The 20137-nt window shown below is 39.6% G+C and overlaps 1 protein-coding gene and 1 long non-coding RNA gene across 3 annotated transcripts in view; one reads left to right on the plus strand and one right to left on the minus strand.

The window, feature by feature from the left end:
• The window catches only part of LOC105928610 (protein kinase C and casein kinase substrate in neurons protein 1), a 59451-nt gene that overhangs the window by 11919 nt on the left and 27395 nt on the right, over positions 1–20137 (minus strand). Inside the window, exons 1-5 of one of the 2 annotated variants that reach the window (XM_012865959.3) lie at positions 16974–17188; positions 11205–11334; positions 5104–5260; positions 767–1002; positions 278–433 (exon numbers count right to left, since the gene is read on the minus strand). In XM_012865959.3, the coding sequence (XP_012721413.1) occupies positions 278–433; positions 767–1002; positions 5104–5260; positions 11205–11264 (609 nt within the window). In that variant the 5' untranslated portion in view covers positions 11265–11334; positions 16974–17188. Of the gene's footprint in view, positions 1–277; positions 434–766; positions 1003–5103; positions 5261–11204; positions 11335–16973; positions 17189–20137 lie in introns of those variants that run through there. The other variant, XM_012865958.3, reaches the window with a different exon arrangement.
• The window catches only part of LOC118563934, an 8585-nt gene continuing 7957 nt past the window's right edge, over positions 19510–20137 (plus strand). Inside the window, exons 1-2 of the long non-coding RNA XR_004931540.1 lie at positions 19510–19661; positions 19770–19803. This is a non-coding gene — a long non-coding RNA (uncharacterized LOC118563934). The remainder of the gene's footprint in view (positions 19662–19769; positions 19804–20137) is intronic.

Consider the following 20137-nt stretch of genomic DNA (forward strand, 5'->3'; position numbering starts at 1 on the left):
ATTTGGAAACCACTTTTTGTATTTACCCAGCTCATCTTTGTTTGATATTAAAGAATCTTTGACAATCTGAAACATTTAGGTTTGGCAAAAAAACTAAACAACAAAGCAAATAAAAACAGAAGAAACCTGCAAGTGGGCCACTACTTTTTTTACAGTATGTTAAATAATAAATGTCATGCATGAATGTTTAAGTATGCAATAAGTTTAGAAGACAAGAAAAAAAAATCTCTTTTTAATCTTTGTACTCTAACAAGTTGTAAAAGTTTGAGGTCTTTACCTTTTGCATGTCCTGTTTGCATTTGTCCACTTTCTCGTGAAGTTTTTTCTGCTGGTCTGGTGTGACAGAAGCCTCAGTCTTGCCATTCGCCTCTCGGGCTGCAGCCAGCCTCTCCTCCTTGCAGGCCATATGGTATGTTTTCTTAGCTGCCTCCATCTGCACGCCCAAACACAGAAATCGTCAAGATTTAAAAAAAAAAAAAAAAACGTGCCTATTGAAATAAAACTTCTAACCCCAAAGCAGCAATGATCACCTTTCTACCAGATACATCTGCTACATGTTGAATTAACTCATGCCCACTTAGAATAGAGGTGTCCAAAATGTGGCCAAGGGGGTCACAGTTTTACGAACATTTTAATTTTCTCTTTTCTGTTAGATACTAGATTAACTAATACTTTTCTTAGCCACTTAATTTTTTTGAATAATTTTAAGTTAATAAAAAACAGAACCACAACGCTGATTACTGAAGGTATCTGTATACTTTCTCACCTCTTTGAGCTTTTTGGCCCACGGTTTCTGAGCCTTTTTGAAGCCTTCGTCTGCTTCCTTGGCCTCCTTGAAACCTCCGATCATTTGCTTATGATATGCCTCCTTCTGCCAGTTCTTGACTTTCTCAACGTCTTCGTTCATCAGGTTGTTCTTCACATCTTGGTGCAGCTCACTCACTCTCTCCGCCTCTGTCATGACCGCGAGCCAGGCTCTCTCCACGGAGCCGTACTGTGGACCTGAGAGATGCACCGGTTGATTCATTTCAAATTAAAGATCCGGAGCAGAATAATTTTGTCCAACATCATTATGACAAATCAGACATTACGAATGTGTCTTTGGATAGCATGAATCCTTTGTTGGACCCTGGAGTCTGAAACTAATGGCTAGTCCAAGAGGAGCTTTTATCTTCCCAAAAAAAAAGGTAAAAAACAAAAGCAACTGGACTTGTTTTCCGTAGTTGAAGACGTTTCGCTTCCTCTCCCGGAAGCTTTCTCAATTCAAAAAGTCTGGAGTAATGATGAGTAACAAGCTTTATACCATTCCAAACAAAGGCCTGTAATGGCTTAGATAACATGCAAATTCAACCGAAACAGGACCACCCCTTAGTAATGGGCGGTCGTTAAAACCATTAAGCCAGCGGAATGGACCGAAACTGGTCCACTCCCCTGTAACGAGGAGTCGTTAGAGTTGTTATTGGCTTGGCTTAAAGGAACAATGTTTTAATCACCTGAATGAGGGTGAGAGTTAAGTTGACGATTGGCTGGAATTAATCCTATAGCTGTGTTGTAAGTTTTTGAGAGTTGGAACCTAAGGCCTCCTCCTCTGTTTAAGGTTGGTCTTTCTCTCTTGACGTAGATGGCTTCCTTCACACCCCTTTCAAACCATCTGTCTTCTTTGTCCAAAATGTGAACATTTTGGTCCTCAAAAGAGTGTCCTTTGTCCTTTAGGTGTAAGTGGACAGCAGAGTCTTGACCTGAGGAGGTAGCTCTCCTGTGTTGAGCCATGCGTCTGTGGAGAGGTTGTTTGGTTTCTCCAATATAAAGATCAGAACATTCCTCACTGCACTGAACTGCATACACCACTCCGCTCATCTTAGGTTTGGGGGTTTTGTCCTTGGGATGCACCAGCCTCTGTCTGAGGGTCCTGTTTGGTTTGAAATGTACTGGGATTTTATGTTTGGAGAAAATCCTCTTGAGTTTTTCAGAGACTCCAGCAACATATGGGATGACGATTGAATTGAGAAAGCTTCCGGGAGAGGAAGCGAAACGTCTTCAACTACGGAAAACAAGTCCAGTTGCTTTGTTTTTTACCTTTTTTTGGAATGACCATGACCTGGATGACTGAGAATCTTCACCAGCACGAGCTTTTATCTTCTTAAAAGAAATGTCACCTATAAACATTTGGTAGTTACCTCACAGAGGATGATGAGTATTTCAAGGTGTTTTGTAATGCAGGTAAGAAAATGGCGTGCCACCACTGATGATCCTTGTGAAACATCTACTGTGGATGACACGTGTAATCTCATTGTCCTAATGACCCCATCACTGTATTGCGTGTCTGCCACAGGAAAATAAAGCTCTGAAATCATCTTAGTAACATTTTGATACTGCTGAATAAACTACTGGATAAATCAGATTTACACAGATTATTTAGACATGTTGAAACATTCTGATGCAGGACTGCTTCGGTATATGCAATGTACAGTAAAGGCCAAAATTATTCATGCTCATAGAAGAGTCAGGTTTAAAGTAATCTTTTGCTTTTGCCCACATGTTTCCTCTAAATGGAGGTAATATTAACATGTGGAGCAGACCAAAGCAGTTTTCAGGTGAATCTGTGTGAGAAGCTAAAAATTAGGTCACTGGTAAGGAGACTTGGAACTCATCACTAAAGATAATTTCTGTGGAAATGTCAGCCATTTTTATCATACCAGTGTTTGAATAAAATGTAATTGCAAACAAAAAAATTTATTTTCAGAAGTGATGCTCCCTAAAGATTGTTTTGTCATCTTGTTATTTCAATTCCTCTTTAAAACAAACTTTGTTTTAATGAAAATAACTCTCTGTTTAATTCTGCCAGAAGTATGAACTATTTTAGATTTAACTGTATAGCATAAATGCGCAATACTGCTACATAATCTACACAACAGTGACTAATATATGACAGCAATGACCATTAATACGTTCTCCTAATTTTATGTTTTGCAGTGCAGCCTGAAAGTTAACTTAGCACGGCATGCCAGATGCTTGAAACAAAACGGTGAATTGATAGCTCGACCTCATTTATGATTAATTAAACTGATTACTTTCTGACCACTAGGGGGCACTTACTGACCATCTAAATTTTATTCGAACATAGTCCACAGATCTTTAAATATGAAACTCAAGAAGAAAACACCCAGTGAAATCCCGAACATAACCCATCTTTACGCAACAGGACGCGGGAAATTCCACGGCCTTGATCCCAACACAAACACACTATTCAGACCGGCGGGGCATCAAAAGCAACACACATGCTTCAGAGTCGTAGCACATCCACTAAATCTCCATGAACTCCTCATGTTTAGACAGGCCCGACAAGCACACACCGGCATACATGGCAAGACAGCTTTTGGTCACCCATACTGCGTTCTCAGGTGGTTCATTTTCTTGATCATACTTTTCCCCTGGGTCCTCATTCCTACTCAGTTAGTACTAAAGAGTGCATGTTTGTGCATTAGGGTGGCAACGTGTGTGATTGTGTCGGGTTGAGTTTTGGGCTGCCCCCCTCTCCTGGGGCATCTCATGTCTCCACTAAATGCGGAGACTCCCTGCACCTAAAATCATATCATAAGTGTTGGTTGTTTGTACCTGTGATTCTTCTTCAGTTTGTTTTGCTGTTCTCTCTCTCTCTCTCTCTCTCCAGGTATAGAAGCAGACTCTGAGGATATTATCTTGCACCCATATTTTCCTCTGCTCTATTTTTGTCACCTTTTCTCCCTTTTTTACGTTTTGCCTCACCTTTCTCCCTTCCTTTCTTTCTCTTTCACCTTTCCGTTTTCGGGTCCATTAAACTTGAAATAACCCCAAAATATGGCACGGGGAAAGCAGTCCTGTCTGGTGCTACACAGCCAGACAGGACACGCGAAACCAGAAAAAAGTGAGTATTATTTCCTCTGCTCCTGCAGTCATGCTTCCTCTCCAGCTGCAACGCATTTAGCTAATTAGACCTAACGCTCTTTGTTTCTATAATCACTCCTCTTAATATTTACGCTGTTGTTCACACCTTGTCCGATTCTACCGTACTTTTTTTCCCCCCCAATGCTGAAGCTGGTTATTTCTGTTGTGCTTCCATTGCATTCTTGCTAAGTTCACTCAGTTTAGCTCACATTAAAACTATAGCTGACTATATTTTTGCCTGCCTCCTGCCTGTATTTGGGTCCATCTCAAGAACAGAATGTGACATATAAAGCATTTCCTGTCATAGTAACTTATGTAAAGCAGAGCAATGTAACAACCATAAATGTCATGTTGCTGTTTAAAAAAAAAAAAAAAGCTTTTTTTTCCTCCCACACTCGGTTATTCCTCGGTAGTGACGCTGGCTAAAAATGTTTTGTATGTTTTGTTTACATGTTTCAGACAAGGAAAATCGGTGTTGAGGTACTGAATCCTACTCTCATAATTATTGGTTTCTCTATAAATTGCCATCAAATGCAAAGAGGAGGATGCTTTAAAGCAGGGGTTCCCAAAGTGGGGGTCGGGACCCCCCAGGGGGTCACAAGAAACCTTGTGGGGGTCCAATTGATGATGCAAAATTTTTGACTTTCCAGTGTCAGAGATATACCTGTTTTAATATAGAAATTTTAATCCTTTAGTCATTGAAAAAAAAAAATTTCTCGGAAATGTACGACTTTTCAACATCAGAAAAACATCCAAGTTTTTTTCTCACAAATATGTGAGTTTTTTGTGGCAATTTACTCTCCTGTGGCAATTTTTTTAATCTACAATGACCATAATACAAATTTGATTCTTTTTGGAAATTACAAAAATAAAGTCATAATAGTCTAAGATTAAAGTCACACACTTATTTCAACGTCCTGAGAATAAATAAATTTGATGCTGATTTGCTAAAAAGATGATACAGAAATTTTTGAGTTGGTTGAATTCTCTTTTGGTCTTGGATCTAGCCTCTGTTAGCAATGAGTCTGGATTTATACTGCATAAAGTTGCCAGCCGTTATCTTCTGATATATTCTGATAAGATATTAACATTTTAAATGTAACCTTTTGTCTGAACCTCCTCTGATTCTAACTATCCCTTTAATAGTCCCTTTATTCCAGTGGAAAATAAAAGCTGAACCTTTTTCAATAAGTTGTCTCCATCTCTTGGACCACGCAGTTAGCTGATCACCATAAGACTTTTCTATCTTGGCACGTTCTTGCAGGCAGCCCATAAGATCGTTGCAGAGCCGATGGCCATCGTCAACTCTCTTGACAGCACGTTTGTAGTTCCCCACCTGAGCACAGAAAGAGAGAGTCAGACCCAGAGGGAGAAAGAGAGAGAGAGAGAGAGAGAGAAGAAAACACTAAACTAAACTGCCTATATTAGACTGGGCCTAAATGTGAAAAGCATTAAAACATATTGTTATCTGAAACCGGCAATTGCAGCAAAAATACAAAAGAGAACATAGACTTTTGTCTACAATCAAGCGTTTCTTAGTCTAAAAGAGAATTAAATAAGCTTTGACTGCACAGGGACAGTCTCATTGGCGTGCCAGGAGATCTTTGTACACAAGAAAACATTCATCATTCGAAAGCCTATCCGTTTTCCCATGATGGTATAACCACATAAACCACAATAAAATGCAGAATAAAATGCATGACTAAAAATAAGTCATGCCCTTTTAACTTTTTTTTTTTTTGCATTTTATCTGATTACAGTACTACAAACATCCATGAATTCTATTCGCTTTTTATGTGATGAACCAATAGAAAGAAGTGCATAATTGTGGCAGTTTTCACAATGAAAAACAACAACAAAAAATTCAAAGCATATGGCTTGCATTTGTATTTAGCCTATTAGTCTGATACCCCTAAATAAACTAAATAAATAGATGTAATTTATTTAGCCGGCCTACTTCTTCACTGTAATTTTGAATATCGCTATGAAGCCCTGGCAGGTTTGTCAGAGGCCTTTACTGAACAGACAGCTGATAAGGATGTGGAAAAGGTGAATGCATGTTTAGATTAGAAAACCAGTTGAGCCAAAATCAGAGCTTTTCCTTTCTACTAAAGATCTATTTAAGGTAGATGAAGATTATGTTCAAACATGTGGAAATATCGCTCTCATGCTCTCCAAGAATCATTTAATCTGCCAGGTTTGGTTAGAATAATGGTAATTTATTGTTTTGTTAAATCTGTTAAATCTCATTGGACTGTGGATAACGACAATAGGGGCTTACTATTCTATTCTATTAAATATAACTTGACGCTCCACTCCGCCCCCCACCCCCCTTTCAATACAGTCACCAAAAGGATAACACAACTGAGATTAAAAGATTTAATTTGGAAAACTGCAAAAAGACATCAAAATAAATCATGTTTTTTTTTTCCTTTTTAAACTTTGAAATTTTTCACTACTGTGCATCAGCTAGCGCATATTTACATCTTATCTCTTAAATGGTACAAGTTGTCCTTTTAGCCTGCTAATTTGTTTCACTCTTTGACAGCATAAAACCACATAGTATTCAAATGATAGTTTCCATAATTAAATTCCTGAGTTTCTATTTTTTTTTATTTTATTGTTTTAGATCCTGCCACCTTAAGAGAAACTGCCTTAAAAAATAGGAGCCTGCCGGATGGCTCCGCCTCCTTGGTTGCCTGCAGGGGGGTGTGAGCTCATGGTGCATGATGAAGGCAGGGTAACGGAAGGGGGGGGGGGGGGATTTACCCGTGCCTGTGCATGTGGAGTTATGCAATGTCAAGGGCTTGTGTTTGCATGGGTACATGAGAGTGTATGTGTGTATGCGTGTGTGCTGCTTTAATCCTCTTGAGTGGTATAATACATCCAGACAGATTCTCAGGGATGGATGACGAGGAAGAGAGACAGAAATACCACAGATATTCTGTCTCTGTCTCTGTGTGTGTGATGTATATGCTGCTGATGGTATAGTGCATATAGAGCCATTCAGGCGCTGGTCACTGAGAGCCGGTCTGAGGTGTTTTGCAGGCTGCAAAGCTGCCCTGTGATTGGTCTGGACGCTGGTTTCCGTGTGTGTTTACTGTTTGAGATGAAAGCTGCAGGGAGACTGTGAGACAGGTGTGTAACGGTATGACTTTTGTCCTGTGTGACGGCTCGCCAAGTCACACCACCAACAACCTGTAGGTGGCCCGTTTCTACACACAAAAAACGCACCCGAGCGCCAGTACCTGCAGTGCATCTACCAGCAATGTCAAGTTTCTAAACAGGAGCTTTAGTGACACCAAATGGCAGATAGCAAAGCATTTTATTGACATTTATACATCATAAGATAACCTTATCTGTGTCGCTAGAGCACCGATGCTACTTGCAGGTGCATGTGGTGAAAGGCTGCCTCAGAGCGGCTGATGACTGAGTCGCTTTGTCTGAGTCTCTGCAGCTAAGAGGGCCCTGACACAAAGAAGTCTCTGTTCGGAGAGAATTCATTAGAGCTAATTCGGTGGGTTTTATGTGTGCACACGCTCACACACATATCTTCACACATGCCTGTCCCCATTCCTACAGAAGGCCTATAACTTGTGCATATTTACTGCAACCGTAATTATGACGCAAGCCTACTAACACACACCTACTAAATGTAATAAACCACAATTACATCTACATCACGAGGAATATTAACAACGTAACGAGGGAGAAACTTAAGTAAAAAAAAAAAAAAAATAGATGTTTAATTTTTACATTTGTTGCACTTGGATCGCATTGCAACAATCTTAAGAGAAAAAAACCTGAAAAAAAAAATTATATCATAGAAGAATCAAAAGAGAATCATGAAAGATGCTTTTGTGCAAAATGTCTGACTCTACCCTAGCAAAACAGCAGCAGCCAATGTGAAAATGTTGGCTGAAGGAGGTAAGAGAGTGTCATTATCCACTGTGAAACGAGTCCTGTGCCAACGTGGGATGAAATGGCACTCAGAAAGGAAGAGGCCATTGTTGCAGAAGCAGCATTAAAAGTTAGGTTAAAGTATGCAAAGGTACTCAGACACAGATCATAATTTTAGGAGGCAGATCATGGTATCTGATAAAACTAAATTGGAAGCGTTGAGCATTGTTACATTCAACTGAAGGAGTAAATGGTGCACCTAGGGCTGGGCATTATATTAATGTCAGTATATATCGTGGTAGACATCTGATCAATATCAACATAAAATACTTCAGATAAAATGTTCAAGAATTCCCATCCAGAAACACAAGGCATTCTGGGGGATACAGGCAGAGGAAAGGATTTAGACTCTCAACCTCTCATGGTCAAACTAAGCAAGGTTGGTAGTAGGGCTGAGATGTTTTAAAGGTTACATTTAAACAGGGCTAGGATTACAGTTTAAATTCTGTCTTTTTTCCCCTGGTCCTTGTTTCAAATAGGTAAACAAAACATTGCCCAATAATTATCGATATCGACTGATATGAAAGGCTTGTGAGACATTTTTCAGCCATATCGCGCAGCCCTAGGTGCACCTTACAAAATAAATGGAATCAAAGGCAAAAGCATGTCTCCATACGGATCAAATGTCTCAGGACATACGCAAGGAAGTTCAAGCTGAAAGCAATCCTTGAAAAAGATTCTGTCTTCTATATTGTACATTGTTTATTTCATATATCATAAATGAAATATTCAACAGAGCTGCTCTTAAAGGACATCAATTAAGTTTGCTGTTGTTTTTGTTTGTCCTCTGTTTTTAGGGGTGATTCTCAGTCCCCTGTCCAACACATACAAATAGCCTTTTGGCAAAAATGGGAAAATAGTCGGGTAATCTCTTAAGAATGTTCGGGGGGGAAAAAAATGAAGGTTTGAATCTAATCAGTGTATTTATGTGCAATGTTACTATTAACACAGGAAATATGTTTTCTTTTTCCTCTATTTTTTATTTGGATTGCCTCACACATGTAAAGAAATGTCATAAAACCGAAACAGTTAGGTTAAAATACAATCTACCTACGGAGATCAAAGTTATTTATTTTTTTAAAGCAGCAGGCTGTAAAGAAATAATTTCTGTGTTGAAGCGGGTTCAGTTGGGACTGCCTCCGTTTTATTGAACCAGTCTCAAGAAGCCTTTGAAGGAAACAGCAGCTGGGAGACCCTGAGGTTGTCGTTTGTACAAGTTTTGAAAGAACCGAACACTCTTACTCGCTTTTAAAAACGTCCGCAGCGTAGGTCTCCCTGGGATTTATCCTAAATATTCAACTATTACCTGGCTTTTCTGAGAAGTGCTGCCTTCTTTTGAAGTGTGTTGACTCATGTCAACTCGCTATTTCCCACAAGTAGTGGGAAATTCTTCGGTGGGACATACCTAAAGCAGCCTAAAGTGAAACATATGCTCGTATTCACTTCATTTTACAGTTTTGCTTAGGACTCCATCGGGGGCCTCCGTCAGAGAGGGCATTCGGGGGAAAACAGTCGTTACATGTTCTGGCGACACTTAAATTAAGTTTCTGCTTTAGATGATTGCTTCATTCAAAATTCACCTTTAGTCTACTCGGAGGGTTTTATGAATAGATCTCTTTTTTCACAGCCGACAATAATAACTGGCTAACTGATGCTTTAGTGACATGTTTTGTGACAGCAAAATCAGTAAAGACATGGCACAGCTGGGCATCGGAGTGGATAATGAGAACTATCTAATATATCCAGTGTATATCCACAATTTATCCCAAATTAAAACTCTAGAATGAAGAATGTAATGTCACCCAGCAGCTCAAAATGTAAATATTGCCCATCAAACCCTCATATTTTGTCTCCTGTGAGCTACTGTGGTAATAGAGGAGGGGCATGGGTGAGGCTTCTTCCCATTGATTGCTCGTTTTAAGGCAATGAAAAAGCAATAATTCTTAATTTTCCATAATTCTGCTGTTATGAAGACATGGATATTATATCTCGTTTCTGCCAGTAGATTAGCTAGCCTTAATGATTCACACTGGCACTTTAATTAATACCACTCAATTCCTTATGCAACGAGGAGTTATAGTTCTATATTTTTAAGTCTTAACACATGCAGGTTTGCATGCTGATTATTTGACTTCAACAAGGATGTGTTCCACCTCTTTTTACACATGATAAAGCTTTTATTTAAATACAGCTACACTGAAATGATCATTCTCTGTACCTATGGGGGGGAACAAAATTCCAAGTATCCTTCTGTGTTAAAGCTTTCTAAACACCTTTATTATGCTTGGTTACTAAAATTTTCTTTGACATTTCATGATAATAAAACATTGTTTAAACTTCATCTTTTAAAGGGGCCATGACAGCAAATTCAATTTTTCTGAGGTTTTGGGGGTATAATATGACCTGTTGTGCACTGATAAGTTCATGTGAATGTTAAAACTGAATACCAAAGGACCTCCTTAGGGGCGGTCAGCTTTGTTACTTTGCTCAAAAACGGTCAGATCAGAAAACGGGCATGTTGTCTTTCTACTTAATTCATATTCTCCAACCAGAGCACACTACGAAGCAAACAGCCTTCTGACGGTGCTCAAAAAAGCGGGAAGGTTCCACTCACATCGGAAGGACGAGAGAATCACAGAAGAGGGCCCAAATTTTCATTTATGGGGACTTTAATAAAGACTTTTCCCGTGAGGTTTTCAACAAACAACTTCTGCACCAAGACACTGTCACTACCTGTAAGTTTATTTAATAATAATAATAATACATTTTATTTCAAGCGCCTTTCAAAACACTCAAGGTCACTGTACATGTAAAAACAATAAATGGTAAAAGCAGTTGTCATAATTAAAAGAATACAACAACACAAATTACACAGAGGAAACATTTACAACATTTCTAAATGTTGCCAAATGTAAGAAAGGTGCGTTTGTAACTGACTAACTGAAGCTAAACCGCTATCAGGGGCACGATTTTCCTGTCGATGCCCGAGAGAGCGAGCGTTTTCCAAATATGGTTGTAGCCAATCAGAATGAAGTCAACTGGGTAGAGCTGCATATCATTAACGCACTCTACCCTTTTACTGAGGAGGGACTTTTGGCCTGACAGAACAACAAGCCGACATTTCTTTTAACGAAATTTTTTGGAGAATTTACATATGCAGCAACATCAACTACATGAAATGATTTAGAAAAGGATGTCATGGCCCCTTTAAGTAGCGACTGCCTGACGTCAAGTGCCAAGTTGTTGCTTAAGCGTGAGGGATTGAAGAACAGTGCCGCACGTTAAAGGTGCACAGAGCAGACACGGTGGCTGGTCTTTACCTCCCAGAAGCTGTCCATGGTGTCGTCAGCACCTGCAGATTCATCGTAGGAGCCAGACATTTTCCTGGATGTGGCAAAGCGCTCTAATGACTAAACCTGTCCTCTGCAGGAGACCTGGGTTCCTCATGCACTGAAAGAGAGCAACGACAAAGACATGAGAAAAGCTGCATCGCACAATCGGAGCGACAAAACAGCCTCTGTGGATCAGCGATGTGGTTGTTTTGCCCTATAAATGGAGGGAAGGTTTCACTGTAGCGCGTGGAGGGGATCTTATGAGACATCTATAATAATGTGCTAAAAATAGTTCCCTCTACCAAGCACACAGCGCTGTGCCCTGAGGAACGTTGAGGGCCATTTTATATTGGTGTGTCCTACAAAAAGACGTCAGAGCAGGAGAACTTAGCTCTGACCTGAAATCATTCCCATGTAAATTGATTTTTTGTTTTTGGCATACTTTGTTTTGGAGAAATATTAAGCCCAAACACAAAGAACACACGTGCGTTGAATCCAGCCAGCCGAGAAATCCTGTGCGTGCATTGAAGAACAAAAAAAAAGAAACAAACACTGAAACAAGATCGAGACGCTATTTATACACCTCATTGTGTCTTTTGATTGTAATCACCAATTAGTCGGTTAATTCACATTAGCTCCGAATACCTTAAGCTTTTAAGGCGATTTATATTTACGCGTTTGACATTTCTTCAATATCAACCACCTTGGTGAAAATGCATGAGACTGCTCCCCACTAAATAGATATTGAATTCTGTCTGAAGTCGAATCCATTTTACTCTCATGACTAATATCTTTGTCCAGACAGAGAGATCTTCATTGTCCAACAACAGGCGGTATGACAATAAGACGTATAGACCGGTAGGTAACAATGATGAGGCTGTTGATAATGATGTTCTTGGCAGAAATGCTTTCTTGATCGTTGCATTTAGGGTGGATTGTAGGAGACTTCAGGTATTATTTACATGTTTTAAAAGTGCAAATAAACTTTAACACTGACACCATTTTAATTAGAATCATGAGCTCTTCAGCTAGAATATATCTCAGTCATGATTTGGTTTAGCATTCACCTGAAATGAAGTGAAGCGATAATCAGCTATGTTACATTAGTGTAATGTTCCTAAACACTATTAACATTCATCTTAGTGTTCAGGAGCTTAGAAGAGAATTCTTCTACTATCATAGTTACAATAGGGATCTTAAGAGTATAAAAAGAACCAACAAAAGCTCATATTCAGTGAAATCAGAAAATAACTTTAGAATTAATGAACCTAATATCTGATCTCCGCTGACAAGTTCAACAAAAGCAACCCGCAAAACAGGAAACGGCTAACAAATGAAGAGGAACAACAGTCCTTATTTTACACACTAAAGACTCCCGGACAAATTTATACTAGAAAGTGAACATTCAAAATAACACGAAAAAAACAACAACAGCGTAAGAACCTAGAGATCTTTTCAGTTTTCTAGAGACCTAAAGAAAGGAATTTTATTGCCGAGATCTCAGGTATAGTATCTACTTAATCTAAGGTGGGGAACGGAAATGGGCGATGGTAGGCCAAGATTCAGAACAAAATTTAAGCACCAGAGCTGCCGTGATAGAACTGAGAAGAGGGCCTTATTGGATCAGACGTGGACTGTTTAATTTTGACAGATTTGTCCGATTTCTGCTCTAATAGTGAGTCTCTCTGCGAAAGCCTCTCTGAAACCGGCTCAGTCTTTAGGATGTCTTCAGGTTCCCCACAGCGGGTCACTTCCAGAATTAGGTTGGATAGGAAAGGAAACAAGTTTAAAGAACATTACTAAATAATGAGCAACTGTGTAAGACAGGGGTTACCGGCCTTTTTGAAACTGAGAGCTACTTCATCGGTACCGTGTCACGCGAAGGACTACCAGTTTGAACTAGAAGAGTCAGCGTTCACCAATAAACATATTTGTAATGTTTTTTTTTTAGATACTGTAATTATTAAATCTATATAAATGCAAATGAGATTACAAAAGCAGAGCAACAGACTAAAATAACATTTTAGATGCAGCTCACTGAAGGACTGTGCTGGGCCTGAGGGCACCACATGTGGTCCTTGGGGGCTACCAACCATGTTGGTGACCCCTGGTCTAAGCTGTATGGAGGAAACACTTGTACACAACAGCCGATGAGTGTAATGTGGCAGATGATGCAAACAAACAAAAGCAGAGCAACATCAAATATTAAAGTGATAAAATCTCTAAATATAACTGCATATAACTGAATGCACCTTTCCTACTCTGCACCTTCTTGTATGAACCGATGTGGCAAGTGAATTTCTCCATTGTAAGATCAATAAAGCCTATCTTATCTTATCTTAAATAAATAGTCTATTTTTAATTCGATCAGGTAAACCTTTTTTGCTAAGGCCCCAGCGGCACAAGCACTTCTGGGGGAGGAGCTGCCACAAGGGATGGCTCAATCATTCAGGAATCGACCCGGGGTAACTAGAGAGTAATGTCTCACTGCACAGCCAAGGATAAATAGATTCCACGATTCTTTTCGAGAAACCCTGTTTACATGTCAACGGGATTTCTCCAAGTTGCGAAAATGTGAACCATATATCACTTCCGATAATCGTCTCATGACTGAGGCTGTTGCTTCATTTACCTTTTGAAAAACATAATTATTACATTGAATAAAAAGGCAGGTTGACGTATACATTTTAAATTATAACTTAGCAATATTTATGGTAGGAACTAATTAGTTAACTGAAAGCTTTCAGAACTGCTAAATTAGCTGAATGAGACTATTCAGATAAGAAACATGGACAAAGCAAGCATTCAGAAGAAAGCTGAACATTTTGAGCAAAACAACCAAAGGGGTCAAATGCTCAAGTTTTAAGTAACCCTCTGGATGTCAAACACGGTCCAATGCATCACTGGTAATAAGAATCTCTAAAGCTGATGTGCAGATTATTTCATATTACACATTTGAGTCAGCACTTTACGCCTAAACGTTTTGCTGCATCCTTCAGCCTTCTTCTCCTATCAAGTGCAAAATTCTTTCCTACGACATCCTTCGTCCCGGGAGTGAGTCACCAAACGCCGTTCCATGGGTTTGGCTTATTTGAACCAAGCGTCTTTTTGTGCACGGATGACAACATAATTGTCCCTGTAAGAAGAATTAAGCTTAAAATAACAGCGCGATCACAAAGGAGAAATCACTGTATATTTAGTATAAACTTGTGAAATAGGGTCTGTATTTTCGCAGGCTCAAAACATCATCAGGGGAACATTCTGCAACCTTTGTGGCTGTTTGGAGTCGCGGCAGCAGAGCGGGCGATAAAGTCCACCTCAGCCGGGGTTTCTCCAGAACACTGATTTAGCCCGAGCTGCGTTTTTATCGCGCCCCTGGTTACTATCACCAGCGCTCACACCGGCCTGCGAGCCTCTAATCATCCATGGCTTTTCTTCACTGGCTGTCATCAGGAGTGCACTCTGGGTTGTTTCTAAATCACCAGAGTAGCCTTTCAAGACTGCGAAGTTTTACTGTGGGGGCATGAATCAGAGCCAATCTGTGCCGTTCAGTTGCTGTAGAAGTAGCCGGAAAGGATTTCTGTGATTTTTTCCAAGAAGCTCTTCCAGCTCTCATCGTTCCGCCTTGTTCTACTTACACTACTTTAAGCTCAGATTTTATCCCTGTAATATCAGGAACATTTTGCTTAGTATCAAAACATCAATGCAGGTAAAAAAAAGGAGACATTTCTTATTCTCACACCATTTTCTTGTGATTGAATGTGACCTAATACTATAAGCACCCAACAAACTGTAAGTAGGCGTAGAATCATGGCAATAAAGGTAACAAAAATGCATGATTTTATATAAATCTTAATGTTTTCAACTTACACAATACTAAATTAAACTGGTGATAAGAGGCATGATTTTCTTCATTTTTTTTTCAAGAAATGTTACCCAATGAGAATGTAAGATGGTCATTTAGGGCTCAGTCCTCCGCATTCATTTAGTATTCTGCATGTAAACGTATTATTAATTTACAGACACAGACAAACATGTTGGCATCCCTCGTTACAATGTGTGAAAAGCTTTAAAGTAAACCTCAAAATAAACGATTTTATTTACTGCAGTAGGTTGAGTTCACGCAAACATTTCCAGAAGAAGCCATATTTTAATTTAAGCACAATTATTCGCCGGTGGGGAGAAAAAATAAATAAAAAAATCTTATCACGATCACAGTTTTTAACAAAACTGTCGACGCCTCTGCAGTAAACACGTTGTACAATCCCAATAGCAGTCTCTTTAGATTGTTCATAGTCCAGAATCTTCTCTTATGTTGCCCTCTCTTCAAAATGCATTTACATCTGTGTGATCTGCCTGTTGGATCATATCCTGGTTAGGGTTCTCGGTTAACCTCTGCAGTTCACCAGATTTCAGATTGTCCATGATGCCGTGAACTTCTACAAGATATCTCAGGTCTTTGCAGATCCTCTAACATGTCTACCGCTTGACACGAGTTCCTTTTACACGTGGTCATCGTTTGTTCCCAAAAAGCTCCGTCTTAGTCTGATCTGAGCCAAACATGCTCCAGTTAAATTATAGCGTAATTCAGCAAAGTCTGCAGCTTTACATTTGTAAGGGCAAGACACAAAATAATTTTATTTCTAGCATCACGACTAAAAAGCCAGTCAGCATACAGATGGTTTGTGACCCCCAAGTTGCCCCTCTTTGTTGCAGTTCTCCAACAATGAGCCTCTAAAAGAGGGGGGCCACCAATTTGTCTGCCAAATAAATGATGCAATTCAGCCTCATGCAGTGAAAAAGTTAAGCAGGCGCAAAGTCTCAGTTCTTAATCCTGGCTCCCATCACTGGTCCATCTACTTGTCCGTCCGCCAAGACGTCCAATAAGCTCCAACATTCCTTAACAACAATGCCTCTTAACATCAAAGCCGTTTAAGCTCTGGCACGAACCCTGAATCCAAATGTAAGCTTTGTCTTTGTCCAAAATTCTAATATCTGCCCAATTTAACACAATGCTGTTGTTTGGAAAGAGCTTTGAACTCATTTGTTGATCTTTGAAGCTCTTTCCACGCGCCTCCTTTAGTTGATTCAAGCTTGAATGAGGAAAATCCATTTCTGGTTTAGTCTGTGACACTTTGCCATCGGTGAGAATGAGTTAAGTGAGAATACCGTCTTCAAAAGCAGCGTAAGAAACAAATCAGAGAAGTAATTTACTGTTACAGGATGGCATGGCCTTGGCTTATAAAAAAACAAAAAAAAAACAAAATAAACAGCCAAGAGGAAGACACTTCACTGAAAAGTCACAGTTTTGGTCTATCCTGGGAGGCTGCTGGGTGACCCAAGAGACAGAGGGGTTTATTCTGCTCTTATTGAGGTCAATACACCTCAATGACTGTGAAAACACCTCACATTCCCCTGGGCATGTACTGGTGAGTGAAGGAGTTCTAGTAAAAACAGAAAACTATGCAGCAGTGCACTGGGAACTGTATAAAAGAGCTTGCACTTATTACAGGTATAAAATATTTAAATAACAGCTGTTCTTTGAAAGAAACATTTGGATCCTTCTAACAATCCAACCACTGTCCAAAATCCTTGCTGACAAGGCAATCCCTTTTGTAATCTTAAATCTTGTAAGTCTGCTAAGAGCATGTAGTGGTTGCAGTGGCAGCACGGATGTTAAAACGGAGAATTATCTGCTGCAAACCCTACTTTTGCACATTTGTCCGTAACTAGCCTGTATCCAGCACACGTACTTACCAGAGATGGCTCCATTATTAAAAAAGAAAAACCACAACAGTAAAGACCATCCACAAACAACTTCCTTAAGGATGTAAAAACTGGCAATCCTACGATCTCCTTAAGAGTTGAAGTTGCAAATCTGTAGAATATTTTTTCCTCAGCTTCAGCCTACGAGGCCAAAGCGAACCCAGAACAGACTTTCGGTCTGACCAAACCAGCATATCTCAGAGGCTGAGGGATAATCCTGCAGCGTGTCATTTGAATAGCTTTAGAGGGGGGAGGGAGTTTACCATGAAGAGGACCAAAGAAGCTGATAGGTCACCCAAGGCAGAAATAAATAAATGTTCAAACTGCAGTTGAAGGGTTGGCCTCCAACTAGTTTTTATCAATGTTTCTTGTGAATGTTGCAAAAAAAACCAAAAAAACATTTTGGCAAAAAAAAATAAAAATAAAAAAGGGTTTACAAACTGCCAAAGAAACAAAATAGTACGGCAAACTGGTGAAGAAAAATCCAGAAAAAAAATTTTCTTCTCATCAGGGATATGGTGACAGCCTTTGATTTTGATGGCATAAAGGTTTTGCACTTAAAAAGTCCAGTGCTCAGAAGCCCTGCGAAGCACTGAATGGGAACCATCACACAACATGTAAGCTCGTTACAGTAAGAAGATTTCAACGAGATGAACTAACTTTACACCTGCACATCACCGAGCTGCCCGTCTTCACTCTGATTAGACAACAACAAGTTAAAAAGATAAAGCCACAGGCTGATTTTTTTTAAAAATAATTAAAGTTACAGGTTAAATCACTTTATTACGTGAAAAAGAACGGATTAGTAAGAGCACCTGCAGGCTTTAAATTGTGAATATGAAAATCTGCACACCTATATAAAAAAGCATGTTTTTTGTGACTTAATTAGTACATCCTAAAGAATTCAACAGAAAGGTAAACATGTTAGGATCATGTTAGAAGGTAAAATATTGCCGAAAAAATAGCTGCAACAACCCTGGTTGTACTGAGTGTGCACACCTGTAAAATAACACATCGCTGAACCACCTTTTGAATATATGTTGGCCCTCTTCTATGCTGAATGTGTAAATTCTTTCTGGTACTGTGTACATGTTATGTCTTGTACACAGCCCCCTAACAAAACAAAAAAAAGACTTTAATTTTAATTTCCAAAAGCTTCCAGTTCGGTTTGTTTAGACCATAGTAAATTCTCCCACAACGTTTAAGAAAGTTTGAGTTTGGCCGAACTCTCCAGATGAGCGCGCTGTGTCACGTTAAGCACTAAACAGAAATCCTTACAGCTACTCATCGCTGCTGTCAGGTTCTGGGAAGCCTTCCTAACCATTTTAATGTTGTCTTTTCATCAGTTTTTTAAACATTCAGCTATTTATTGTCAATGTTGCCCCATTGACTGCTGAAGCCACAAATGGACTCTGTACCACATTCGTATATATCACGATTTTAAAAATACTCTCCCGGACACCGTGAATTGCGCACTGTCTATTTCCCCTGCATCGTTTACATTGTTTACATTTCAATTGTTTACATTAATCGCTGCTGCATCTTTATCCTGAAATTTACTGCAATTTACTGTGATTTTTCCAGCTGTATGTAAATGAAATTTCATTCTGTACGCACTTTGTGCATACAAAATGACAAGTAAAGTTGTATAAGTCTAAGTCTAAATCTATTGTCTCTTTAATTATTGATGACTGTCTTAACTGTGCCATTGTTATATCTATACAATGCTGTGGCTTATTTGCACTCTTCACCTGGCAAATACCTTTGAACAATTAGGTAATTTTGAACTTGTCTGCAAACTATAGACAAATAATTCACAAAGAGTTTATCATCGGGCACACTTGTGCAACCAGGCTATTGCAGCGTTTTAAAGTCTTCCCTCTAACATTATATTTGTTTGTGCTATAGTTAAATAATCCAGGATACATGTTGCAGTATAGGAGGAAAGTTTTAGAAATAATCTGTTTTACTTTTTTAATGACAGAAAAACCTAGCATTCTAATAGCGCAGGCTTTTCACACCCGCTGTTATGTAGGTTTATGAAAACATCTGTTGATTGCTTTTGATAAACACAGCTTGGTGTCCTCCGACATTGCCTGAGGAAAAGAGGATGCAAAAGGAGGGACGGAGAATTTGCCAGAGAGAAAGTAACCGGGAGAGAGGATTAGGTGTGGAGGAGAGATTCTCCTGGAAACTCGGGACATGTTGTGGAGCTGGACAAGGAGCCAGGATGCTCCAGAGTATAATAAAGAGGCCCATTGGGCCAGAATGGCAGCTGAACACATCAGCACAAAGATGTGATTCATCCCTTGGTGCCGAGTAGAATAGGGCGGCTGCTGGATGTTGCCAGGAGACAGAACTGCCTTGCGCAGACTTCACACACGCACGCACGCACACACGTTGTAAACAGTCGAAGGCCGTCATAACGCTGGTCATGTGTCCGATGCTTTAGACAAGAGCAAGAAGGCAGGGCTGGGGACATTGTGTCAGCTGCACGTCCCTCACAGTCAACTGCTGGACGACCCCAGAGTATAAGCATGCAAGTGGAAGTGTGCACTGCCTCCTGAGAGGAGAAACTCCTTATTTACAGCGGGATGCGGGAACTAGAGATGGATGCTGGGTGTGTTGTTTTTGTCTGTGGATACGGAGTGCTCCGGGCAACCCGAACTGCTCGTTAGGGTAAGGCTTGGGAGACGCAAATGTGAACCGACATGCAGATCCAGACACAGAGTCTACAGCAGAGTTCAGTCGAATAATCCATTCACAGCTGCTTCTTTCTTTCTCCAGCTCCAGCTCTCTGGCAACCTATAGGTCTTAAAGGGTAACTATCCACGCTATACACCTGTATTAGTGTAGTCACAGAGAATCTTTATAGAGAACCCTAGTATTGTCAGGAAATGTTTTGCTGTGCTTACATAAACATAATTAAGTCATGCTGCAGTCAGGCTAATAAGTCTGTGAGATAGTGTTGTCACAATAAATGTTAGCATAACGATGCGTAGAAAATTAAGTTAGCCATTAAAACAAATCCTAACTGTAGCCATTAAAACAAATCCTAATTAAAACTGGTTGAATGATAGACCTCATCAATCATTCGATCAGGTGACATCGTTGGCTCATGCACACAGGCTCAATTCTCTTAAAACTACAAAATT

This window comes from Fundulus heteroclitus, chromosome 1 (assembly GCF_011125445.2).
Source record: "Fundulus heteroclitus isolate FHET01 chromosome 1, MU-UCD_Fhet_4.1, whole genome shotgun sequence".
Classification (NCBI taxonomy): domain Eukaryota; kingdom Metazoa; phylum Chordata; class Actinopteri; order Cyprinodontiformes; family Fundulidae; genus Fundulus; species Fundulus heteroclitus.